Here is a 21,144-nt window from a genome sequence, read left to right as displayed (position 1 = left end):
GTCCGTGTGTAGACTTGGTGGAGTGCGGTTGTGGTTGATGCGCGCTAGCTTTCGTGTGTTTGCGACAGATGTACAAAGAATGCGAAAAAGTCAAATGTAAGCTGCACGTTGCAAAAATTCAATCCGAAGAAAGTCTTTTCTTGATATCTAGACGATCCCTCTCTCAGCCTAAAAGAATGAGTAGGGTAAAAAAAAAAGACACAAAAAAAAAAAAGATAGGCGGAATGGGCCAGAGGAAAAGTTGATTGTTACTGGAATTTTTCTGTGGTCGTCTGCTGGAGACGCGCCACCAGTTTTGTTTGTCCGACCATACAAAACTCAGCGCTACTGCAGCCTCTGCATCCAACCGTGTCACCCACCCTATTGTGAGCTCACCCCAAGAAAATTTTGACCGCTCTCAATGGCAGAAAACGAGAGCTCAATCACCGTTTTGGGACATGTGCGCCACAATAGCAACGAATAATGACAAGGGTGCCCTGCATCTATCCGATTGCAACCAGGAAGACCAAGCTACGGGCGCGTCAAGGTGACGTTGTATTGGACAGAAAGCTTTGTCGCTTTTGGTCTTTCGGTTGTGGACGTCAAGCGTCCCGTCTGAATGAAGCATAATAGGTAGGATAGTTTATTGTAAGATTTCCGTTGACCGGTTTCTGTTTCTACTCTTCTCTATGCTCTACTTCTGATTTCCAGGAGCAGGAAACAAATAAACAAATTAATTTATTTCCTTGGCGGGAAAAATTGCCCGGAGGTTCTTGTACGTCGCAAATCCGCGATGGATTTTTTTTTCCCGCTCGGAAAAGCTTGACCCTGCACACTTCACGTCAACAAATCCCGCTATTGGATAAATACAGACAAAACAAGTTTTAGCAGCACCAACCGCTCTCCCGAAATCATAGGTCTCGGTAGTCGGCAACCGAAGACCTAACTAAGGTACCTAGGCACCTAGACAGGCCCTAGACAATACACAATTTCGCAGCGATCATGGCAGCCACTGTCCTTTCGCGCCGGAGTGACATCGCCTTTTGTATGTCGGATAAGATTCTATTGGCGAATCAAAGGAGCAAAACTCTTGTCCTTATGGAGGTTTGTTTCTTTTTCTTTTTTTTCTTTTTTTATGCTTTTTTTTTCCTTCTTCTGTGGGACTCTACGGAGAATATGTAGATATCATTGCACATTTACCCTGACCTAACTCAAAATGGTTTGGGGAACATTGCACGTTGATCTGGATATCGAGCACATACAGCCTCACCTCTTCAACTGCAACTACAGCCTTGTCTCTTTAACTGCTTGAGCCTTCTTGTCGCCATGGATACTTACTTTGATGCAAGCGAATCTTTTGGCTAAGGACCGGTCATAGAGTTACCTAGTTGGCTGCGAAAAGTCCCACTCACTAAGCAGCTACGGGAGAAACACAAGAGGAGTCTTGAGACTGAGTGTAAGTAAGCCATAACAAGTTGTCAGCACTTCTCGGATAGCTCGAAGAGAACAATCGAACTCTGTTTCAGTTGGGGTTTTATCCTTCTGTTGGTAACTTATTGCATTAATCTTTTTTCGTCTTTTCATGTCTGGAATCCACGATGATAATATTATAATGGTTCATTGCTCCATGCGATGGGGTATACTGAGAGTCATAGAGTACACGAAAAAGAAAGTGAGAAGAAAACCCGAGAATAACGCCAGAAATGAAATCCCTTGCCAAGAATCATGATTTATTTCTTAGTTGTGAAGTCGGTCTCGTTGGCAGTGTCATATACGCCCGAGGCTCCTCCCTTCTCACAAGTGCAAGCATCTAAACCATCAAAGTCAGCAAACCTGGATCTTCAGGCCAATGGCAGGTGATTAATCAAGGTCAAACATACCGGCAGGTCTGACGCCACATGCGCAGGAGTTTCCGCTGGGCGTGACGTTCTCGGCGGCGGCCCGGTCGCAGTTGCACTCACCGGCCGGGCGAGCACGGCACGAGCAGCGAGGTCCGGTGACGGTGTTCTCGGTGGCGGCCTTGTCGCAGGTGCAGTGGAGGGCGGACTGCTTGCCGCAGCTGCAGGTTGCTTGCTTGGCTGGTGGTGGGGGGTTTTTCGCGTTAGTGTTTGTTGGTGATTAATGGACATGCTAGTGGTGTGGGACACCCTTCAGGTGGGCTCGGAAGCTTACCACAGACGCAGACGTCACTCTTGCCGCAGCATGTGGATGCCTTGGAAACTTGGGTGGCCATGTTGATTGTTGATCGGTTTTGAGATATGCAAGGGTGAATGAATGTTGAGAAAGATGTTTTCTTCTTTCGTGTAATGTGAATTGCGATGAGTTGAGAGCTTGGGACCGAGAATATGTGATTGGTAATGATTTGGCAGAGAAAGACAGTGGTACCTCTGGAGGAGTTTGCAAGTACTTATAGTCGGATTGCCATAAACGTCTCTTCCACTCGTCCCTGCCAAGCTTGCCTCCTTTGGCAAGAGATGACGGGGGGTGCGACCAAAGCGATGGTCATCAAACCAGCGTTGATTGGCTGAGCTCTCAGCCCTACAGATGGATCCGAGTTCCGCAACCGTCATTCAGCCAATAAGAAACGCCTGATTTCTCATCTTTCGGGAGCCTTTGTCAGTCGAACCACCATGAGCTGACCAACACAACGTTTCCATCGTCAGGATTGGTTTGTCATGCGATAATTCGGCCCACATCGCGGACAATGCCGTGCATACTAAATTAACAGCGTGTCACTGGAGAATGGTGGTTACGAGTCTAGATCTTCTATCCACGTAATGGACCTGCCCGGACAATCTGGACAACCTGGAAGGCAAGACAGGTACCAGGGAGAGATAGAGAGAGAGGGAGAGAGCGCGATGGATGGCCCACATATGTGGCCAATCGTTGCCAAGAGAATTCGGCTCTCTGCTCCGCCTTCCTCGACACTCACGCTCAGCCAACGTCCGCGGGAGACAAGGATGCCTGAGCATCTGCTTTTTCTTCTCATCGACAAACAGTAAAGTGGAAACTCCACGCGGAGCTCGTCCGGTAACTTGGTATACGGGTTCGTCTTGAATAGGTAAGCAAAGATGACGACGTGCTGTGGAACGTGACGGAAAGTATTCCCGCCTAGTGAGGATGCTTTAATGGATGATTAATCCTATCAACAGGTATAGGAATTAGCTGGTCAGACTCGTACATTTTGATGCATCTCGCGAGAAGGCTAAGGATTGTCAACCTTCAGTCATAATAATCCTCTGGCAACCGACACATCGCTTCGCTGGTGGTGAACTTGAGCTTCAACATGCCATAGTCGTCTTTGAACCATATGAGCCAAATAAACACAGCGGTACGACCGGTTTCGTTGGAAATTGCCCATGGCGAGCCGTCCTTCGCGACTATATCTCTTTTGCCGAGCTCGATCATTTTGCCAAACTCGGCCATGAAGTTCCACGACGCGTGGAGCTGTCCACTAGAGATGGTGTTCAGGACTATATCGACGCTGCGGTTGTACGTTGCACGCTTCAGGTCGATGGCGAAGGAATCTTCACGGAACCGGAATGTGATGCTATTGTCCCAGGTGTAACTTGGTAGTTGATGAGCGTCTTGCCCGCAACCGGCACGCCGATGCCGAACTGGTAGAGATTCCCGACGGCGGACAAAGAGGTGCGGCGGGCTTCCTTGACGCGAACCAACGCCAACCCGGACCTACAGGAGTCGACGCCCGACACACTTGATTAAATGGCCTAGGGGACCTCGGAGAGTGCAGTGAGGCCCGACCTGGAGCAAGCGGGCAAGGGTGTAATGCGAGCCGTGCTTGGAATCTTTGGAAGATAAGCAGAGAGCCAGATGAAGTCCTACGTAACGTTCGACATGAATTACAGGCTTCCTGTTCCACTTGATTTCCTTACAACCCGAGTTCACCTGGTCGTCTTATCAGCTCGAGCCGCTGGTCTTACGTGGTTAGAAATGGGGTTGACCACGCGAGGTGCCCTAGTTAACAAGAGCTTCCTAGAATGTGGGACAAATTCAGACAGTCTGCTCCGTTCCTGCGAAAGACCAGCTACCCAATCCCATGATTAACACGTCTAAATCGATCAAATCCAACTACTTTAGACTCGTGAGCGGCCCATAGCACCTCAATATAGGCAGCGCCGGCGGCAGTCCCTCCAAAATGGCAAGCCTCGAAATCGCTTCCATCTGTTCCATCATGCCAGAAATGAGCCTTGTTGCAGTATATCGTATTTTCATCACCCTGCTTGCTATGGCTCCATTGGTACGCCTGCTCGTGAATGTCTTCAGGAGCTGGATACAGTCCAAACGGCACACGCTCGAAAAGACAAAATCCGAACCCAAGTATGTCTGCCCGGAAGCATCCGAAACCTTCCAAGCACCGTCCTCCGACAATCTGTCGTCTAAAAGTGTGATTTCTTGGCAGTACCAGCTCCGCGACACCTGTGTGCAACTCAACATCGGTCTGCTAGGTTTACAGATGGGCGGTAGTTGGGACCAGGATCCGGAATGTAACCGCATGGCGCCTCTGGCTCATGGCCTAGATGGGGTCAGGGTTGGCAGGAAGTCGTATGACTTTTGCAATCTCATTTGGACCTCCCTTCTCGATAACGACCACTCGGTTGTGGCGGAAAGCGATATCCCACCTGGCACTGCCTTGACCCTCAGGGTTGGATACTTCAGACAACATGATGCAATTCGGCCCCTATAGGCTGCAGGCAACAAAATTATATCAAAGAACAACGCGCCTTTCCCCTTCAATTGCAAGTTGAAGAGGCGATCAGACGAAAAAGACGATCCCATGGCCCCAGGTGCTTTCAATTAACACAGCACAAGAGGCAGTGCAGGGAACTACTATGTAATCCCTTTTTCAGGCATGATATTGGATTAGGAAACACATGTTTGACATGTCTTGCTCGAAAAACTTTGCTTTGTTATTGGAATATGACTGTGATGCTGCATCCTCCCATTCCCTGTTGTAAGCATCCAAACTGGATCAGAGACTATCTTGATGGTCTGTTCTGGCCCATGTCCGATCACTTTAGGAGCCCCTTTTTGTGCTTCGGTATCGAAACTTGTGGGCCGCCTCGGTCGATCATTGCAACTATGGCAATACTCAGATCACACCAGCCAAGTTTCACTCATCATCATCTTGTATCTCGATCGGGTTCTCTACATTATTGCTGATGCGTGGAACAAAGTCGGGGCTCTGTGCCCTTGAATGCCTCCTGAAGTGAGTGACCGTGGTGGTGCTGATCCTCCTCGATGCACCCACATCCGCCAAAGTATCGACATAGCGTTTACTGTAATGTTTACTGCAGACCGGGTAACGATACGGCATGACCTCTCCTGCCAGCACTCGAAGCTCGCCAGGCTCGATGTCTTTGGCATAGATGTACACCGGGTCCGGATCTCCGCCGGGTATGTCAAAGACGTGAAGGTCGCGTCCCGCCGCCTCGCCTCTCTCCACGAGTAGCTTCTTGCGTAGGCGATATTTGCGCTCGTTTTCCACAGCAAATTGGTTCTTGATGGTCTCGAGATGGCCAAAGCTGAAGGGGTTCGTGCCGTCTGGCAGGACGACTCTCGCATTATCTAGCAAGACGTTGCACTCCATGGACGACGTTTTCTGGATGGCTGCGACCAAAAGCACGAGGTCGTCCGTGTCGACCACGAAAACTTGCTGCTCGATTTGGGAGTACACGGGGGTGCGGAGCTGACTATCCTTCCAGCGGTCGATTTCCAAGTGCAGGTTGGCGAGGACGTTGCAAATGTGGTCGTCACTGGTTGGGTTGGTGTCTTTCCAGAGAGCAAGGGCCACCGCGCCCTCATCCTCTCGAGTTCCGTCGTCTCGGCTTTTGCCACTATATTTTGCTCGCAAGTTGTGGAAGGTCTCCATGGCCATTGGATGTGGGGAGACGGGGCCGAATGGCCGGGTGTGGCCGTCGATCTTGATATAAACAATCATCTGAAGGACAAACCGCAAGGTGTCCAGGCTGCCTGTGAAGGGCGGGTACACGAGAACCTGGCACAGAGCGTGGTAGAAGCTAAATTTGCCCTTGGTCGCTGTGAGCCTGCCGATCCTGAGTCCGTAGGTGAAGAGATCAGAAAGTATGGCATCGTCGTAGAAGTAGCTCAACAGTCTCCAGGCCTCGAGCTCGTCCTCATTCTGGCTGGTCTCGAAGTTTGGGCACTGGTGCCAGTGTTAGCTTCAACTCGAGGCCCATGGAAATAAGAGAGAAGGTTGATAGTGTTTGACGAACCTCCTTGATCAACTTCTGCTCATCCTCGGCCGACCAAAGCTCGGCTTGCACCCTTTCCAGCATAGACATTTCTCCGTACAGCAGTTCTTGCCTCTCAAGCTCGCTATAACTTTGCTATTTTCAAGACTTGTTGTTAGCTTGCTGGCTTGTGGGTACTGCCACAATAGTCCTTGACTTTTGTTGGGAAGTAGGTCGATGGGTTCTTGGTGATTCTTGCTAGAAAAGCTTCTTGTTGCAGTCACTTGAGCTGCATCAACAGGTCGATTCTATAATGCGTTAAACTTGGAATGGAACTTCTCACCTAGATGATTTCTTGAGTTGATGAGTTCTAGATTGAAGCTTAGAGAGGATACAAAGCAGGTGGTCGGGGTGAGAGAAAAGTCAAAAGGATATGGACCAGGAACAAAAGACTCGCATTCAAGCGGTGTCCCATTTTCCGTTTGCTCAGAGGCCCTTCTGGAATCAGTACTTTCGACGAGTGTCTGCTAGGTTTCTGTCCGATGCCGCTCGTTGCGACATGTTAAATTGTTCCTTGCACTTCTACATAGTTCAACAGGCATCCAATTCTCTGAACCTTGTACGCATCCCTTGTTCCCTCGTCTTGTGCGGTACACTGAACACTCTTTCGACGATCCAGGGGAAGCCACTGCTACGCACATAGGTACTCACATCTCCGTCCACGCACGGCAAAAGATATTGGAATAGACTCTCCGGTTCCTGACTGCTCTTTTGTATTCTTTCCTTGTGTCATGTCTATTATTCATGATCTTGTAAAGCCAAAGGATAGTAAGCTAGTTAGCTAACTTACATACATCTCCTTATGCTGAAGGTGAGACGTGTTAGGCCCCAATCTCCTCATGAACACCCCCAGCTTATACCATCACAACTATAAACTTCGCAGGATCCGATCCCACCGACCGTCGGCTTTATCAGAGTCAATACAATACGGAGAACAACAATACGGCTTCAATAGCAATACGGCATTGCCTGGTGCTGAAAGGAGCTCGGTGTATCGCCTGTGGAACTTGGGAGAAGAAACTAGGGATGTACCGAGAATTCTCCATCACTGCCTGTGCGATAGAGTAATAGAAAGCCTACCATGCCCTGAAGCACTATATAATTCGCTACTATGTCTTACCCGACGGGCCATCCGACAAAACACCAACAAATCCAGAAAATGACAGCATATTAACAATACAGTAAAGCAGAAATAGAGGACTCCTCACAAACTCTGCAACAGGAAGACCCTAGGAGGCCACCAAGACTATGGGCTGAAGACATCGACTGCAGACTCATATCTCACGGGAACATAAGGCACCATACCCAAGGGGTAACATACGTGAACGGAAGGGGGCTACTCTGGCAGTGTCCTTGGGTAGAATGGGTATTCTCTGATGGCACTAAAAGACTTTGGATATTATATCATGCTAACAATGACAGTCATTTCTCGATCGCTGTCAGTCCCAACAACCGGTATCGATTCTGTATTAACTAACGGTACAGGCAAGCAAAAGTGTAAGCTTTTCATTTGGGACTTTGCCGGTATGCTAACGTTGATACTCTTCACGATTTTAGAAAACAAAACACAACAAATTCACAAGATGGTCTACCACGAGTAAAGAGCAAAAATTACTACATTCCCAATACCCATACCACAAAAAGATCACCTTGCCAAGTCAGGACTCATCGGAGCAAGGAAAGCCGGAACCACCGAGATATTCCGACCTCTACTATGGGTGTACCATGGAGGCAGCAGCAGACCACGCGTCTTTTGGCAAAGGCCCCTACTGCGATTGCTGCACACGCACGGCGGCGAGGCGACAAGAACAGAACCCACCACCCACACATGTCGTCTCCAAAGACGTCATGGATTGCCATCGGGTCTGAATGGCAATATCTCCGAGGCCTTTCGGCGATACACCATATTAGGCAGACGAACGTTTCATTTACCGGAGGGAAAAATGTAACAATACAACACCACTCGAATCACATACTGAGTCACAGCAAATTGTACTTTGTTGTCGTCAACGCCGGGGGCTGCAAGTTACATGAACACGCGAGGAGTCTTAGGTCACGGGGCCGGGGGGTTCCGTGAGTCTCCTTCCTTTGCCCCTTTTCTCCCCGCAAAAGCCGCCTCCGTCGGATGCCTCGGAGGCAAACTTTTTTTTTTTTGTTCGGGAACAAATGAGAACCCCGGAGAGCAACCCAGTGCGAGCGGGATATCCTAGTTGAGCGACCTTTTGGAATAATTCGCTTTTCGCTTTTACGGCAAGGTACACAATACCGAGAGGGGGTGTGGTTAGGTTGTCATACAGTATTACAATTTTGGAGGCGAGCCTCTTTCGATGACTGTGTATTTCAGTATCCAAAAGATTTCACAGGGTGGAAGAGCATGGCACTATACGCCTCGCAACATTTTTTTTCTTTTCTTTTCTTACTCATGTTAAGTCTTAGTGGTGTAAATAGGAGGCAACTAGCCAGTCAGGCAGAAAGAGGGCTTGGCATACGCCTCGGCGGCTTTAATTCACATAGGATCGACGAGCGGATAGACGAGGCTGGGAGAATCAGGGCCCGGCCAAAAGCCTGAAAAGAGAAAGCAACTTCATCTTGAAAAAAAAAAAAAAAGATCCAGGCAGCAGGCCAGTCCGCCATTGCTGACGACGCCAAGGAAGAAAGGGTACTTTGTGGCGTAAACCAAAGGCTTCCGGTAACGCGTTTGAAAGCTATACGGTAGCGGCTTTTTATTGGGCTTTATCGGGCCGTTGAGTTGAGGAACAAAAAAAAGAGGGTGGCAAGAAATTGTCGTCCAAACAGAACTGCGGCTCTTGGTAGCTCGTTGTTTGGTCGGGAGGGTACGTGACAAGCAAGCGTGTGATTTACCGGAGCCAGCGGGTTGGGACTAGATCAAGCAGTACCTATGTGCAGACTATACAGGATGACTCACAGCACCAGCGTTAAGCAAGCTTTTGATTTGCAATTTATCCATGTCCATGTGAACACGCGTGAGTGCGATTTCGGGAAAGTGACCGATCATTGGAGTAGATCCCAAGATTATTGGCCCCTTTTCAGCTGTGACTGTATGTATGAACGTATCCATACCCAATAGGTTGCCCAACAAATACAAGCTGGGGCGTATGCTTAAAGCCAACGGTTTTGCGATTTTTGGTTTCTCTCACATCAAGAGGCCTCCTTTCGTGATATGACGTGTCGCTACTTTACCGTAGTTATGCCTTTATTTGCCACTTGAGGGGAGAGATCTCGTTCCCCTTGCCTAGCCTTAATTGAAGATACTCCATATTATGCCTCTTTTTGACGCATTGGTAAGCAAATTCGCGCAAAGTGGAAACTGTGCTCGTTTAGAGGGGGAAAAAAAGTTTCTCATCAGGGGTCAAAGACAAAGTGGGCGGTGGCTGGGATCTTAGTGGCGTTGCATTTTCTTTTTTTTTTACGCCACTTCGCTTGGAGCTCTCGGCAACTTGCGCCTAAAATGTCCAATCAGGATTTTACCCGACCCATGGGAATAGAAAACCTGCTTAAGCGCGTCTTTGCACTACACGAGTAAGTCTACCGAAGTAGGGTGTCGGACCACGCTTGCCACGTTTCGACAGCGTGGTTTCCCGCGGGTCGGGTCCCCATAACCCAAACCGGGAGGCCTTGTCGCGCGTCAATTTACTTTAGTCCTGTCCTGCTAAGTAATGTACCGCTGCACGGGCCATGTGACGGCGGCTTGGCCGAAACCACGATACCATACCAATACTTGTACAGTACTGCGCCGCTAACGCAGACCAAAACGAAGGCAAGTTTTAGATCGCAGGGTAGGTACGTACCTTTTCTCATTTGCTAACTGCCTTGCTGCGAACTTGACGGGACTCTACCCGTGTTGCAGTCGGGAAGCCCACTTTGTTCCTTTGTACAGTATTGTTTGATTCGTCGTTTTTCCAACCAGGCGGTGTGGTGCATCGGGAGTTTTTATTTTTTTTTATTTTTTTTTTTTGTTCACCCTTACCCTCGCTCTACATGATACGGTGAACGAACGCCCTTCCCAACGGTTCGGTTCACCAGCTGAAAAAGCGCATGCCGCATAAAAAAAAAAAATAGTCACCAAAGCCCGTGACATCCCTATCTCAAAACCCTACCGCACGCATGGTCTCTGCATCACGCCAGCGCAAGGCTGAGCAATAAACAAAAAAGGGGTGTGTCTTACCTTTTGACAAAGAATGCTTGCACCGATATTTTTAGGGGGGTTATCTTTTTTTTTTTTTTTTTTTTTTGTTGCGCACAGAAGCAACAGGGCCTGTCTCAACCTAGAAAATACATAACACGGATGATCTTTTTTTATTCGACTAGCAATCTGATACATACCCTTATTCACAAGAGGGTCTGCAAATGGCATAGACGATGTTGGTGAGGCCCCTTACTGAAGACTGCTTCTTCAGAGCTGCGCAGCCACCGTCGTTGTAAAGCGAAGCCGTACGCCCCTTGTCAACCAGCCATTCAGTGTATTTTTAAACCGAGTTAAGTGCAATTGTACCCTTGAAATGATTAATTGATTATGAAGACCCAAGGGTTGCCTTGTCGCTATGAGAAAGACAAGAAAGAAACAACATAAAAATAAAAGCAAATAATACGCCCCATAAGAAGCATATTCGCCTTAGGTAAAGTAAACATGTGTGTCTAGGTTGCCTGCCTGGTACCTGGCAACTGGCCACAGGCTCCGTCTTTTTGCTTGTGCAAATCGATATCCGTATACTGTACTCTGCTGCGTGTGAAAACCACAAATCTTAGGAAACATCTGAGTGGTGGAATCTGCGACAGATGAGGGCGCAGAGTGGTGGTCCGCAACCAATTACACACCCATCGCAGTGACGGGGCATACAGGGCCTGTTGCGCCTGCGTGCGCACACACGCACACACACACACACACACACACACAACTAGGGAAATGACGATAATAATGCGATGCGACCCGTCAAAATGAACGACACACCAAAAGTGGCAGCTAATAAAGCAGTGTTACAATGCAATATGAAAAAGTCATGGTAATACGAAGACCACCTTGAATGATTCCACTTTTTTTTTTCTCTCTCACCAAATGCACTTACTAGTACTTGACTGTGACTCTTCTGCTGTTCACCGCAACAATGTCTCGTGATAATCGTGACCTGCTCTTCAACAGGATCTCTTCCCATGCTCGTCTCAAGATTCGAGGATCTGTGGGCGGACCAGGACTTTTTGCTACGTCACTCTGGGCCATGCCATAATCAAGGGCATGCCACGTATCACCCGGGAGCAGCCTACCTGGTAACTTGCGTGCCAATTCTCAGGCAGACATGCTCTCGCATGGCGCGACCATGAATTGAAAGCCTCAAGCAAGGGCCTGCGAATAGTCGGTGAGGTGCTTGGGGAGTGCGATACTCGAGACCGTCCTTGTACCGTCTACATCTGTTCTTTATTTGGACCGACGAGATCCTCTTTTGCTGCATCTACGACGCTTGACAGGTCCAACTGGACGTAGACGTTGAATCGGACGGGGAGAAGCGACACTCCATGGGTAGGGTGAATTCATACCAGGGTGTCACAGCAGTGGAGAGAGCCTGCAGATTGCTGCGTTGAAGCGGATCCTTTGACTTCTTTGGTGTAGCATAATTGTCCAATCGGGAGGGCAACCTGCATGCGCAGACGAGAGCGCCAGCTGAATGTCGGCCACTCGTAAGGCCGCCTACCTCATATTGGACATCAACGCGTCAAAACATGATATTGGGCCGGGCATCCAAGCATATGTGGTCTGGTAACCACATGGCAACGAACAATACCTTACTTCGTCGTGAGTCATTCTTCCTTGCTCTACCGCATAATGAAAATTCGGTCTGGTTAATTCTGGCAGATGAGGGAAGCAGGGTGTCAGGAAACATGGGCATATCGGGAGGTGAAAATTTTCACTTTGCGAGTACGGTGAGCATGGCATCGGAATCGAGAGTTGGTTTTGGTTTACAGGCCCGGTCGGTCCGAGTCTCCAGCGTAATCAAGCCATCCCGGGGGAGCACTAATAAGGGAAAACAATGGGCTGGGGGAAAAGAGCCCGGGCACATCAGGGATAAATGAAGGATGGGGGGCCGGTTAACCTTGGGCATGCACCCAGGCCAAGAAAAGAGAGGGTCTACTATGGTACAATGCGATCAACAATCATCTCCACCTTCTCGAAGGATGTTTGTGGATCCATCAACGTCTCCGTCGCGAAGGAGTTGACCCGTACCAGCGGGTGGGATTTAACTCCTTTTGAACGGGGTTTGTGGGTGACGGAGAGCGAACGTGGTCGAACGAGTACAATCTTGTACTGTGTACTGTAGGCCCAGCCCAGTGACGATGGCGTGCATTGAAAGACAAGGCTGATAGGGAGGGCTAGGCGGGCCAGAAGGTTTGTTGGTGACAGGATAAAAATGTCTCGTACAAGGCTATCGAAGGGTTAGTCGACCTAGTTGCTTAGGCATTTGATGAGCTAATTTGAATCTACACCGAGTGGTGTGAAGAAATGTTCGGTGAAAGGTGACTTGGGGTTTTGTCATCATTAGCTAGCAGTATTGACCGGTGGTTAGATGATCCCACCCACGGCTGGCAGGCACAAGCGCGAGCTGCAGACGATCAGCCAAGCCGAAACCCTCGCATGAGCAAGCATCCAAGCGGTTGCTTCTTGTATATAGATTGATTGATTGATACTGGCAACTAGTCTTGGATCAGGTACCTGAATTGCTTGGGTATCAGTGGCAGACTGGCAGAAGCATAGGCGTGGACGCACGCAAGGCACGACATCGAGCTGCCTCCCGTGTGCTTTGTTTTGGTTGGAAATTCGATATACGGGTGTGGGTAATAGGGCCGACCAGGAACCAGTCAAGCGCTGTCGAACACCAGGGGCAGAGAATACGACACCATGCGACGGAAACCTTACAGGCTGTGCAACAGGCAGGCAGGGTAGCGAGATTGTGAAGAAAACTCAAACTCGGTAGGTTCGCATTCGCAACGACCGACAACGCCACCGCCCACCCCACTGACATTCGCTGGGATGTGTAATTGTTTCATGAATCGATGCTGCGATTGCTTAGAGCACGCTCAGGCACTCTGATGAAGATCCTAAGAAGAGATGATCTTTTTTTTTTTTTTTTTTTTTTCGTTTTTTTCATCTTGCCAACAGAGAAAACCATGGTGGTGGTAGAGGTAATGGAAAAAAGTGGGAACCTGTTAACCTCAATAATTCAAGATTCCGTAATAATTGGAACCGATTAATAAATTTGATGGAATTGAATGGAATTGGCAAAAGCATTACCAAATTGGGCGGACCAACGAACTGCTTCTCAGTCAGAAAGGAACCGCTGCAAAGAAAGGCCTATGAGATTGAGATTGGTTGAGTGCGACCCAACCAAGAGCAAGAGCAACCCACCCATCACAGTACCTAAGTCCTAACCAATCATGCCTGTCGCGTGCTTTCTAGGTGTGGTGCAGTGTATCACATGCATTTGATTCTTTGAAAATAACAGCCTAATGGATCAATTACATCGCCATATTGAGTAGTAGATGATGGTGTACATAGTCACGCATTCACCTTGACCCAGTTGACTGGCCATGCACTGATCGTGATAGCGTTCACGGATCGAACGCTGAACCAAGCAGAGATCGACTTGACCAACTTTGACCAGCACGGTTCTCTGTTTAGTCACACTCGGATTTTTTCCTGTTCATTTCCGCTCACCAGTTGTGTGCAACCACGAACTGCCAGAATCCGCGGTAAGGTTGCGCCCGAGCCACAAGACACGTTGGGGTTTGAGTCAAATGGGTGGTAGCCTTTCGTCATTTCGTTCTCTTTCTTCGTCTTATCGGGACCCTGCGTGAAAATGACTGAAGTTTGTCTGTCTTTGGTCATTCATCCGAACGATCTACTATCATAGGTAAGGTATGCAAAGTAACGGCCGCCGTCCAATGTTTTAACGGAAAAGGCCGTCGTCCTCCTTTACCACCTCAATGATCAGCACGAAAAAACATGAGTTTACCACTCTGTCAGTCATCCCGCACGATATAATTCCCTATTACAACAAATTCTTAGTTCTCACAAGCGAGTGTGCTGTCGCAGATTGCAGGGCACGAACTGGCCCTCACAGTCAGTGCTGCGTACGCATTCGGAGGTTACTTCCATCCCAGCCCCCCGGAAGTTCTTTTGGTCTATGGGGCAGAAACGTTCAAACTCCACTGGCAGCACCACCATCGGCACTGGCAAATTGGCTGTGATCCGCTCGGGAACCTGTTTGCTGGAGCAGTTTTGAGTCGTTTTACAAACAGTCATCTGGGGACGGACGCGTCTCTGCTTGCCTATTCGCACCAACACCCCCTGACCCCGTTCGACAGCTGTGTTTGAACACCGCGATACCGACTCAGGATTCGCCAGCACTCAAGCGATACATCCAAAAGCACTTTGGCCTCTAGCCCTCGGTCCGTGAGGATTCTTTCGCCTTCACACACCTCTAGGGTCGTTCACCTTGCCACGCGTGTTTGTGGCAGAGCGCACGGCCTACAGACTACTATTTATTCTGCTAGGGAGAGGGCCGGCAGAAACATCAGACACTCAGTCTCAAGCCACCCTGCTAGTACGATTCGTTAGACCCTGCATTTCATCCGCTCATTTGCAGGCTAGAAGAAAATCTTTGCCTTCTACCAAGCCATTTTTTGTCCTGCCTTCTTTCGATGGACAGGAAGGCTATCCGTTCCCGTGGACGCCCCAAGAATCATCTCGCTTACACCTGGTAAATTTCTGGGGTCCGGAAGAGACTTTGCAGCCGGGATCTTTGGTCCCGGAGTGCAGAATTTTCTCTCTTCGCAGGGGAGGCCCAGGGGCTCAAAGCAACCCGGACAAGGCAGAGGTGGAGACACGGCCGAGCAAATCCGTCAAATCAATCAAACGCAAATCTTGGCCGAGGTTCACTCCAAAGCAATCAAAAGGACAGAAAAAGGACAAGAACAATCGATTTTTGACAAGACCGGCGACTAATATTTTTTTTTTTTTTGTTGTCGGCTCCCTCTTTCAAAGGCAGCACTTGTTGGTCATCCGAGAGCCACGCTAGTTCTGGGATATCCAGTTGGCCCGTATTTGTTGTCTGGAGGCTTGTTCTCCAGCTCTCATTCAGTTTACAGGGCTTGGGCCTTTGATTGGTGTGGTTTTGAAAAGAACAGACTTGGCCGTGTTCAGTACGGTGCGCGATACCGTGGCTAATCCCCGGTGAGATTGTGAGCTAGCAAAAACAAGTACCAGGGTACTTTGGTACTTCCTTGCTTGCTAATACCACACCCCTCCAAGGTTTTATCCTTGGCAAGATTGTCATTTTGCAGGGAAGCTAAGGCTCCATCCGCCGCCCTGGTTCACACCCCCTTTTGGGCGCAGCAAAATCCAATTACCCACCATCCGCCCCCCCCTCTGCAGCGGATGTTATAAGGCACCAATACCCAGAACTCCCACCAAATCCTGTAACCTTCTTCTATCAATTTTGGCTTTGCCATCAACCACCAGGAAACAACATCACCTTACAAATCATTTTTGCTGGACTCTGAAAGAAGTGTCCAGTCACTAGTAGCAACTTCCAGCAAAGTCGATACGTCGTCGGCTTTGATCCCAATTCCTCAGGATCCTGAGGAACAAATATTCAACACTCTGCTATGTTTCCCCGGTGTCGACCTTCTTCCATCCTTCCCACCGACCACGCACCCAGGTGACTTGTTGGTCATCATCCTCCGCGTCTCGACAAAAAGCGCGATCTTTTGTTTGAAGTTTTAGAATCTTGAGGCAGTGTTGCCTCGCGCTGGAGGGCGCCTCATTCCCTCCAAGTCATTCCCGATACTCCGACAGCAATCTACGGAGACTACACCTAAATTCCCGAACCGTCGGATACCCCAGCAAATCGACAGTCCTTGACTATGTCGTCCAACTATTACCGCTCGTCGCCTGCCGCGCACGAGCAATACTACTTCGAGAGCGCCTCGCCGACCCCGTCTCCACGCCACTACCGCGAGTCTCGGGACTTTTACGACATGGCTGATCGGCGGTTTGACATGCCGGAACGGCCTGCGACTCGATCGCACTCCCGTCGCAAGAGCAGCAGCAGCTTTATGCAAGGGCCTCCACCAGTGCGCCCGCCGACAGCGCACCCCACTGCCGCTGCATCTCCGCGTTACAACAGCTCTGGCCAGTACGCGACCGTGAATGTGAGTGAGTCGCGGCCATCGCGAAGATATTCTTCTTCGGGAACTCGCACACGAGGCGAACGTCGCAGCTCGCAGTCCTACTATCGGACCTCTGAACGACGTGGGGACTCCGACGAGGACGAGTGGTTCGAGGACAACGGCGCCTACTACGTGCTGCCCGCGCAATCGAGATCAAAGCGTTGGAGCGGCATGGACACGAGGGATTACTACATGCGCGATGGGCCTGAGACTGATTACCAATATTACTATGCACAGGCACCAAGGGATGCATATCAGTCGTCGCCGATGAGCCCGGAGCCTCGCCGATCATCACATAGCCGTCGTCCGTCTGTATCGACTCCGCAAAGACCTCAGACCACCGCCCCTGGCAGCTCCAGCAAGCACAAGAGGTCTTCGTCAAGACAACACGAGTCGTACTCTCGACCGCAAGCCCCCCCCCCTCCTCCGGAACAGAAGCATCGTCCGGCTACTCAAGAGGACGCCAAGAAGCACCAAATTCCAGAGGGCTACTCACTATCTCACTGGGATCCCCTCGAAACACCCATCATCTTGGCCGGTAGCGTTTTCGACGCCAACTCCCTGGGCAAGTGGATTTACGATTGGGTCGCCCACGTCCACTCTGGACCTGAGGGTCGTGAAATGGTTGGCATCGCCGGCGAGCTCTGGCTGCTGCTTATCCAGATATCGGGCAAGATTAAACGTGCCAGCGAAGTCATGCCAGATATCCGCACTTTGGAGAACAGGGAGATGGTCGATGATTTTATCGAATCGGGTGAGCGCCTTAACGACAAGCTGCGCCGCCTCCTCAAGCGTTGTGAGGGCCCCATGCTGAGCTCTAGCAAGACCGGCAAGAGCAAGCTCGGCACTACTGCCGGTGTCAGGTTTGTTCACACACTCCTGGGTCGTGACTACGAGCTGGCCAACACGGAAAAGTTCATGGCATCTGTCCGCCTTTGGAACCTTAGGTTCGACGCCAACTGCGAGGACATCCTATTGAACCCCACCAAATAAATGGTCCCGAAACCCCTCCCCTTTTCACCCAGCGAAACTGCCATTGGATTTGATCTCCCGGTTTCTTGTTTCTTTTCTCTTTCTCTCTGTTCATTTTTTTGATCAAGCCCACGGAGAGGATTGGATCGTTCGCCAGAGACACAGGAGCCGCTTGTCTTATTCCATTTTGGCCACAATATTTTATACCCCACGGGAGGAGTCCAGGTTTACCACCAAAAAAAGATTTTGCCACTTGTACGATATGGATCGCATTCCTAGGAGTCTTGTCCGGTCATATACCCCCATGGTTTCCGCGGATTCTTTATTTTACAGGAGAGCTCCAGGCTTTTCCTCTTGTCTACATCAAAAACAGATTTTTTTGTCGGGAGCAATCCCCCAAAATCACCCGGCGGCCGTTTTTCTTTTTCCACAGGACAGGATCGACCGTTTCCTATTTTAGAGAGATACCCATTCTCTTTCCTTTTGGCTTTTTCTCTATACCTATTCATGGGACAAGTCACGCATCCAGGCGTGACCTCGAAACAGCGATACGAACTCTTGGACACCAGCACATTGTTTATGATTTTTATTTTTATTTTTACTTATCGATGGAATCTGCTGGAACTTGGGAGCAACGCGACAACTAATCAGGGAATATTGACACCCTTGGCTTACTCACTATTGGCTTTTGTTACTTCTGTTTTGGACTGGTGCTGGATAACAAAAAGAGGATCGCTGGCGTTCGGACTTTGTGGCTTGGTGCCACATTCTCTTTCTATTATTGTCACTGGTTGATGGATATACCCTAGTTCGATCTCAGTTTCTATTATCTAGACATTTTGACTTTCCAAACACATTTATCGTTCGTGAAACAGCGTGGATAATCTTGACTTGACCAAATATTAGACTGTCAATCTCTATTTTTATCATAAATGGATTTATTATTGACCAAGTGCATATATTTGTGTGACCTCATGGTCACTGCAAGGGTTCCCTAAGTTTATTTCTTTTCGAGTCCGTCTTTTCTTTTAGCTCTATTTTTGCAACCTATCCCTATGCACCAAGCAGACGCAAAAGCAGCCCTTCGCTTCACCGCGGTGTGATATATGCCTTGATTGGTCACCAACGAGGAGAGAGGGCGCACCAAACAAGCAAAAATATTTTCAACACGGAAGCTGGCCCGAGGACACACACAGACCAGCAAATCACGGATGTTTTTTTTTTTTTAAAAAAAAAAAAAAGTTGTACATATAAATTGGTGGGACCAAGAAGCGAGAGAAAAAAAAAATAAAAAAATAAAAAGACGCATGAGAAAGCAACTGGCGATTGGCTCCGTCTTGGGGGCTGAGGATCTATGGTTCGGAACCCTAATCACAATTTTTTTTTTTTTTTTTTTTTTTTTTTTTTTTTTTTTTTTTTTTTCCTTTTTTTTTTTTTTTAATTTTTTTTTTTTTTTTTTTTTTTTTTTTTCAAGGAACATCTCGTAAAACAAAACAAAAAATCAGAAAACCCATCCCTTGTCCCTTGGTATCCGAGATTGGGGTGCGGGCCGGTGGAAGCCCAACGTGTATATTTGGGGTGGCTTTTTGGGTCTGTTGTCGGTGCCCAACACCAAATGGCGGGAATGGATGAGGGGGTGAGATGACGCGGGAACAGTACGTGCGCTGGCAAAACAATGATTATTTTTATTTATTTATTTCAGGGTGGGTGGTGGGGTGAAGGAATCAATGAGACTCTGTTTACCGCTTCTACTCTTTGTTTTTCTTTACTCATGAACAGCGGGATGGAGAAAGGATTGGAAGCATGTCTAGGGCAAAAGTCTGACTTGTCTCCATGCCAGTGTTTGGTGTTGTTTGAGGTGGTCACAAGGCCAGCCTAAGGTTTGTGTGGTCAGGGGACGACAACACCAGGGTTTTCTACGAGTTTGATATTCAGCAGATAGATCGAGCTAAACTTCCGTCACAAGAAAAAAAAAATTGTTTAAAATCGTCTGAAAACGGGAGACGAAAAGGTCATTTTGGATGGCATTCAGAAACACGGCAAGCAAATGGGTACTGGGATTTAGCTCGTTGAACCCCCATCCCATTAGATTGGATGAACAATATTGAAAAAAGCGCACGGCGTTTGGTTTTGTTGTTCGATGCAGGCTGCATCCTTGCCGTTGCGTGTTAGTGGCAGAAACAAGCCCCCCAGGGATTGGAATTCTCCTTGTTTTCCTACACACCCCTCCTTCCTAAGCAGCATTGCCTTGTGAACGTTGACTGACGGCGCATAGGCACACCGCGTTGCGCGCCTCTGGGATCAGGGATTTCTTTTTCCCTTCTCTTTGTTTCCCTTATATTTATTTTTTATGTTTTCTTTTTCTTTTCTTTAATAAGAAATCTTTTTGTGTTACCATGTTCGCCGAATCGTGCGACCAGTTCCTGGGTGAAGGAAGCTCCGACTTGCCGACTATTGAGCGCATTGGCGAACTGCTTTCTTCTGTTTGTTTTATGCATCTTGAATTCGGGACTTTCATCGACCAACAGCCGCTCTTTTGTGTCTCACTCTGCGTAGACTGGTTGAATCTAAAGAGCAAAAGAAGAAATCCAATATTTTCAGCTGGAAGAAATACCGATCAGGAGAAAACCCCTGGCCTGCCGTCTCGTGCCTTGCTGAGGCGGGGGGCACAGTCTAGATACGGACGGGATCTTTTTTTCTGGTCTCAGACAGTGAGAAACATTGCACTTGAGCTAGGTACGGTTTGATGGGGTCTCGATCACCAAGCCGAAGGGTTTGCGACAAGCTATCTGCTATCAACTTTACTGCTAATGTCTCTTCCATTCATTCTTTCTTTCTTTCATTTTTTCTTTTTATCTACGACAACGTTTGACTTTTTGTATGTCATGAGACTAGAATATTGATGCGGACAAGGCTCTGTTTTGGTCTGGAACCGGCTGTCTTTCCTTGCTAGGTGTTGACGACTCCTCGAGGGCAGGACGTACCGCAAATCATACCGGCACATGCCTATCACAATGCAACCCTACAATGATGCAACTGTTTCCAACTGAGAATTTTCAATTAAGACTCGCGATTCAATGCACACTTGTTCGTCATTGTTAGCCGACTAGCTTTTGTCAATATATTCTAGAGCAGGTCGGTAGAGTAGACACGAGAATGAATTGAAGAAAATCCCTAGACCACTTACAGTCTGATGACGGAAAGACACGATGAAGAAACTAGAAAAAAAAGGCCCTGCATCTTGCATATAGTCCCGACTGGCGTTGTTCCTTATCTCATTTCTTCACCTACATCATCGCGATAATAAGACCCGAGACGTGACGCAATTTTGAGTTTAGTCGCTGCCCTTTTTTTCGTTTATTTATTTGTTTATCGTCTTTTTTTTTCTTTCTTCCCGTCGCGCTCCTGGTCATGTACCACGGATCCCAGCGCACAACCACCACCCCTCGGCTTTCTTTCCCATTTGTCCGGCACTGGGCTGGCGGGAAGGATTGGCGATAAAGGCGTGGCTCTTTGGGCCTTGAAAAACGGCCTTTATTCCCCCACGCATGGACCAACAACAATAACAAGACATATTTTTGCTTAATCTTGTTTGTTAGGCTTTTTTTTTGGGGGCCATGTACTGTACGAGCGATTGGTGGGTTGTTTTGAGTTGAGACGAAAATTGACAAAAAGAACCACC

General features: G+C 48.6%; 9 protein-coding genes across 9 annotated transcripts; 4 read left to right on the top strand and 5 right to left on the bottom strand.

The window, feature by feature from the left end:
- Positions 1-1,602: 1,602 nt before the first annotated feature.
- PgNI_08934 (uncharacterized protein) lies at positions 1,603-2,343 on the bottom strand. The gene is made up of 3 exons (XM_031128924.1): positions 2,152-2,343; positions 1,860-2,057; positions 1,603-1,789 (listed from the first exon to the last, which is right to left on the bottom strand). Exons 1-3 carry the CDS (start codon positions 2,210-2,212, stop codon positions 1,710-1,712), a joined length of 339 nt encoding a protein of 112 aa, XP_030979215.1. The 5' UTR covers positions 2,213-2,343; the 3' UTR covers positions 1,603-1,709.
- Positions 2,344-2,814: 471 nt separating this feature from the next.
- PgNI_08933 (uncharacterized protein) lies at positions 2,815-3,541 on the top strand (the record flags this gene model as incomplete). Its single annotated transcript, XM_031128923.1, has 2 exons — positions 2,815-3,040; positions 3,132-3,541. A coding segment is annotated over exon 2 (252 nt), but the record flags the coding sequence as incomplete, so codon positions are not given.
- Positions 3,202-3,836, bottom strand: PgNI_08932 (uncharacterized protein; the record flags this gene model as incomplete). The annotated part of the gene is made up of 2 exons (XM_031128922.1): positions 3,202-3,529; positions 3,823-3,836. 2 exons carry the CDS (start codon positions 3,834-3,836, stop codon positions 3,202-3,204), a joined length of 342 nt encoding a protein of 113 aa, XP_030978965.1.
- A 299-nt stretch (positions 3,837-4,135) lies between these two features.
- PgNI_08931 (uncharacterized protein) lies at positions 4,136-4,684 on the top strand (the record flags this gene model as incomplete). Its single annotated transcript, XM_031128921.1, has 1 exon — positions 4,136-4,684. The coding sequence occupies one exon, from the start codon at positions 4,136-4,138 to the stop codon at positions 4,682-4,684; it is 549 nt and encodes a 182-aa protein (XP_030978970.1).
- Positions 4,685-5,110: 426 nt separating this feature from the next.
- PgNI_08930 (uncharacterized protein) lies at positions 5,111-6,302 on the bottom strand (the record flags this gene model as incomplete). Its single annotated transcript, XM_031128920.1, has 2 exons — positions 5,111-6,163; positions 6,234-6,302. The coding sequence occupies 2 exons, from the start codon at positions 6,300-6,302 to the stop codon at positions 5,111-5,113; spliced, it is 1,122 nt and encodes a 373-aa protein (XP_030978975.1).
- A 6,093-nt stretch (positions 6,303-12,395) lies between these two features.
- On the bottom strand, positions 12,396-13,285 carry PgNI_08929 (uncharacterized protein). The gene is made up of 2 exons (XM_031128919.1): positions 13,177-13,285; positions 12,396-12,685 (listed from the first exon to the last, which is right to left on the bottom strand). The coding sequence occupies exons 1-2, from the start codon at positions 13,280-13,282 to the stop codon at positions 12,633-12,635; spliced, it is 159 nt and encodes a 52-aa protein (XP_030978451.1). The 5' UTR covers positions 13,283-13,285; the 3' UTR covers positions 12,396-12,632.
- Positions 13,286-13,694: 409 nt separating this feature from the next.
- On the top strand, positions 13,695-14,065 carry PgNI_08928 (uncharacterized protein; the record flags this gene model as incomplete). The annotated part of the gene is made up of 2 exons (XM_031128918.1): positions 13,695-13,716; positions 13,797-14,065. The coding sequence occupies 2 exons, from the start codon at positions 13,695-13,697 to the stop codon at positions 14,063-14,065; spliced, it is 291 nt and encodes a 96-aa protein (XP_030978441.1).
- Positions 14,066-16,184: 2,119 nt separating this feature from the next.
- On the top strand, positions 16,185-17,483 carry PgNI_08927 (uncharacterized protein; the record flags this gene model as incomplete). The annotated part of the gene is made up of 1 exon (XM_031128917.1): positions 16,185-17,483. The coding sequence occupies one exon, from the start codon at positions 16,185-16,187 to the stop codon at positions 17,481-17,483; it is 1,299 nt and encodes a 432-aa protein (XP_030978462.1).
- Positions 17,484-20,522: 3,039 nt separating this feature from the next.
- PgNI_08926 (uncharacterized protein) lies at positions 20,523-20,934 on the bottom strand. The gene is made up of 2 exons (XM_031128916.1): positions 20,650-20,934; positions 20,523-20,546 (listed from the first exon to the last, which is right to left on the bottom strand). The coding sequence occupies exon 1, from the start codon at positions 20,873-20,875 to the stop codon at positions 20,750-20,752; it is 126 nt and encodes a 41-aa protein (XP_030979056.1). The 5' UTR covers positions 20,876-20,934; the 3' UTR covers positions 20,523-20,546; positions 20,650-20,749.
- Between the last annotated feature and the right edge of the window lie 210 nt (positions 20,935-21,144).

Source organism: Pyricularia grisea, assembly GCF_004355905.1.
Source record: "Pyricularia grisea strain NI907 chromosome V map unlocalized Pyricularia_grisea_NI907_Scaffold_6, whole genome shotgun sequence".
Taxonomy (NCBI): Eukaryota; Fungi; Ascomycota; class Sordariomycetes; order Magnaporthales; family Pyriculariaceae; genus Pyricularia; species Pyricularia grisea.
The sequence above is the reverse complement of the archived record's forward strand: the minus strand, read 5'-3'. Positions and strand labels throughout refer to the sequence as shown.

Coding starts and splice junctions, on each gene's coding strand:
- PgNI_08934 (XM_031128924.1), bottom strand. CDS start 2,212: ATGGCCACCCAAGTTTCCAAGGCATCCACATGCTGCGGCAAGAGTGAC. Junction 2,058..2,151: donor GAGTGACGTCTGCGTCTGTG/GTAAGCTTCCGA, acceptor CCCCACCACCAG/CCAAGCAAGCAACCTGCAGC. Junction 1,790..1,859: donor ATGTGGCGTCAGACCTGCCG/GTATGTTTGACC, acceptor TTGATGGTTTAG/ATGCTTGCACTTGTGAGAAG.
- PgNI_08929 (XM_031128919.1), bottom strand. CDS start 13,282: ATGTCAGTGGGGTGGGCGGTGGCGTTGTCGGTCGTTGCGAATGCGAAC. Junction 12,686..13,176: donor GCCTGCCTGTTGCACAGCCT/GTAAGGTTTCCG, acceptor ACCCTTCGATAG/CCTTGTACGAGACATTTTTA.
- PgNI_08926 (XM_031128916.1), bottom strand. CDS start 20,875: ATGACCAGGAGCGCGACGGGAAGAAAGAAAAAAAAAGACGATAAACAA.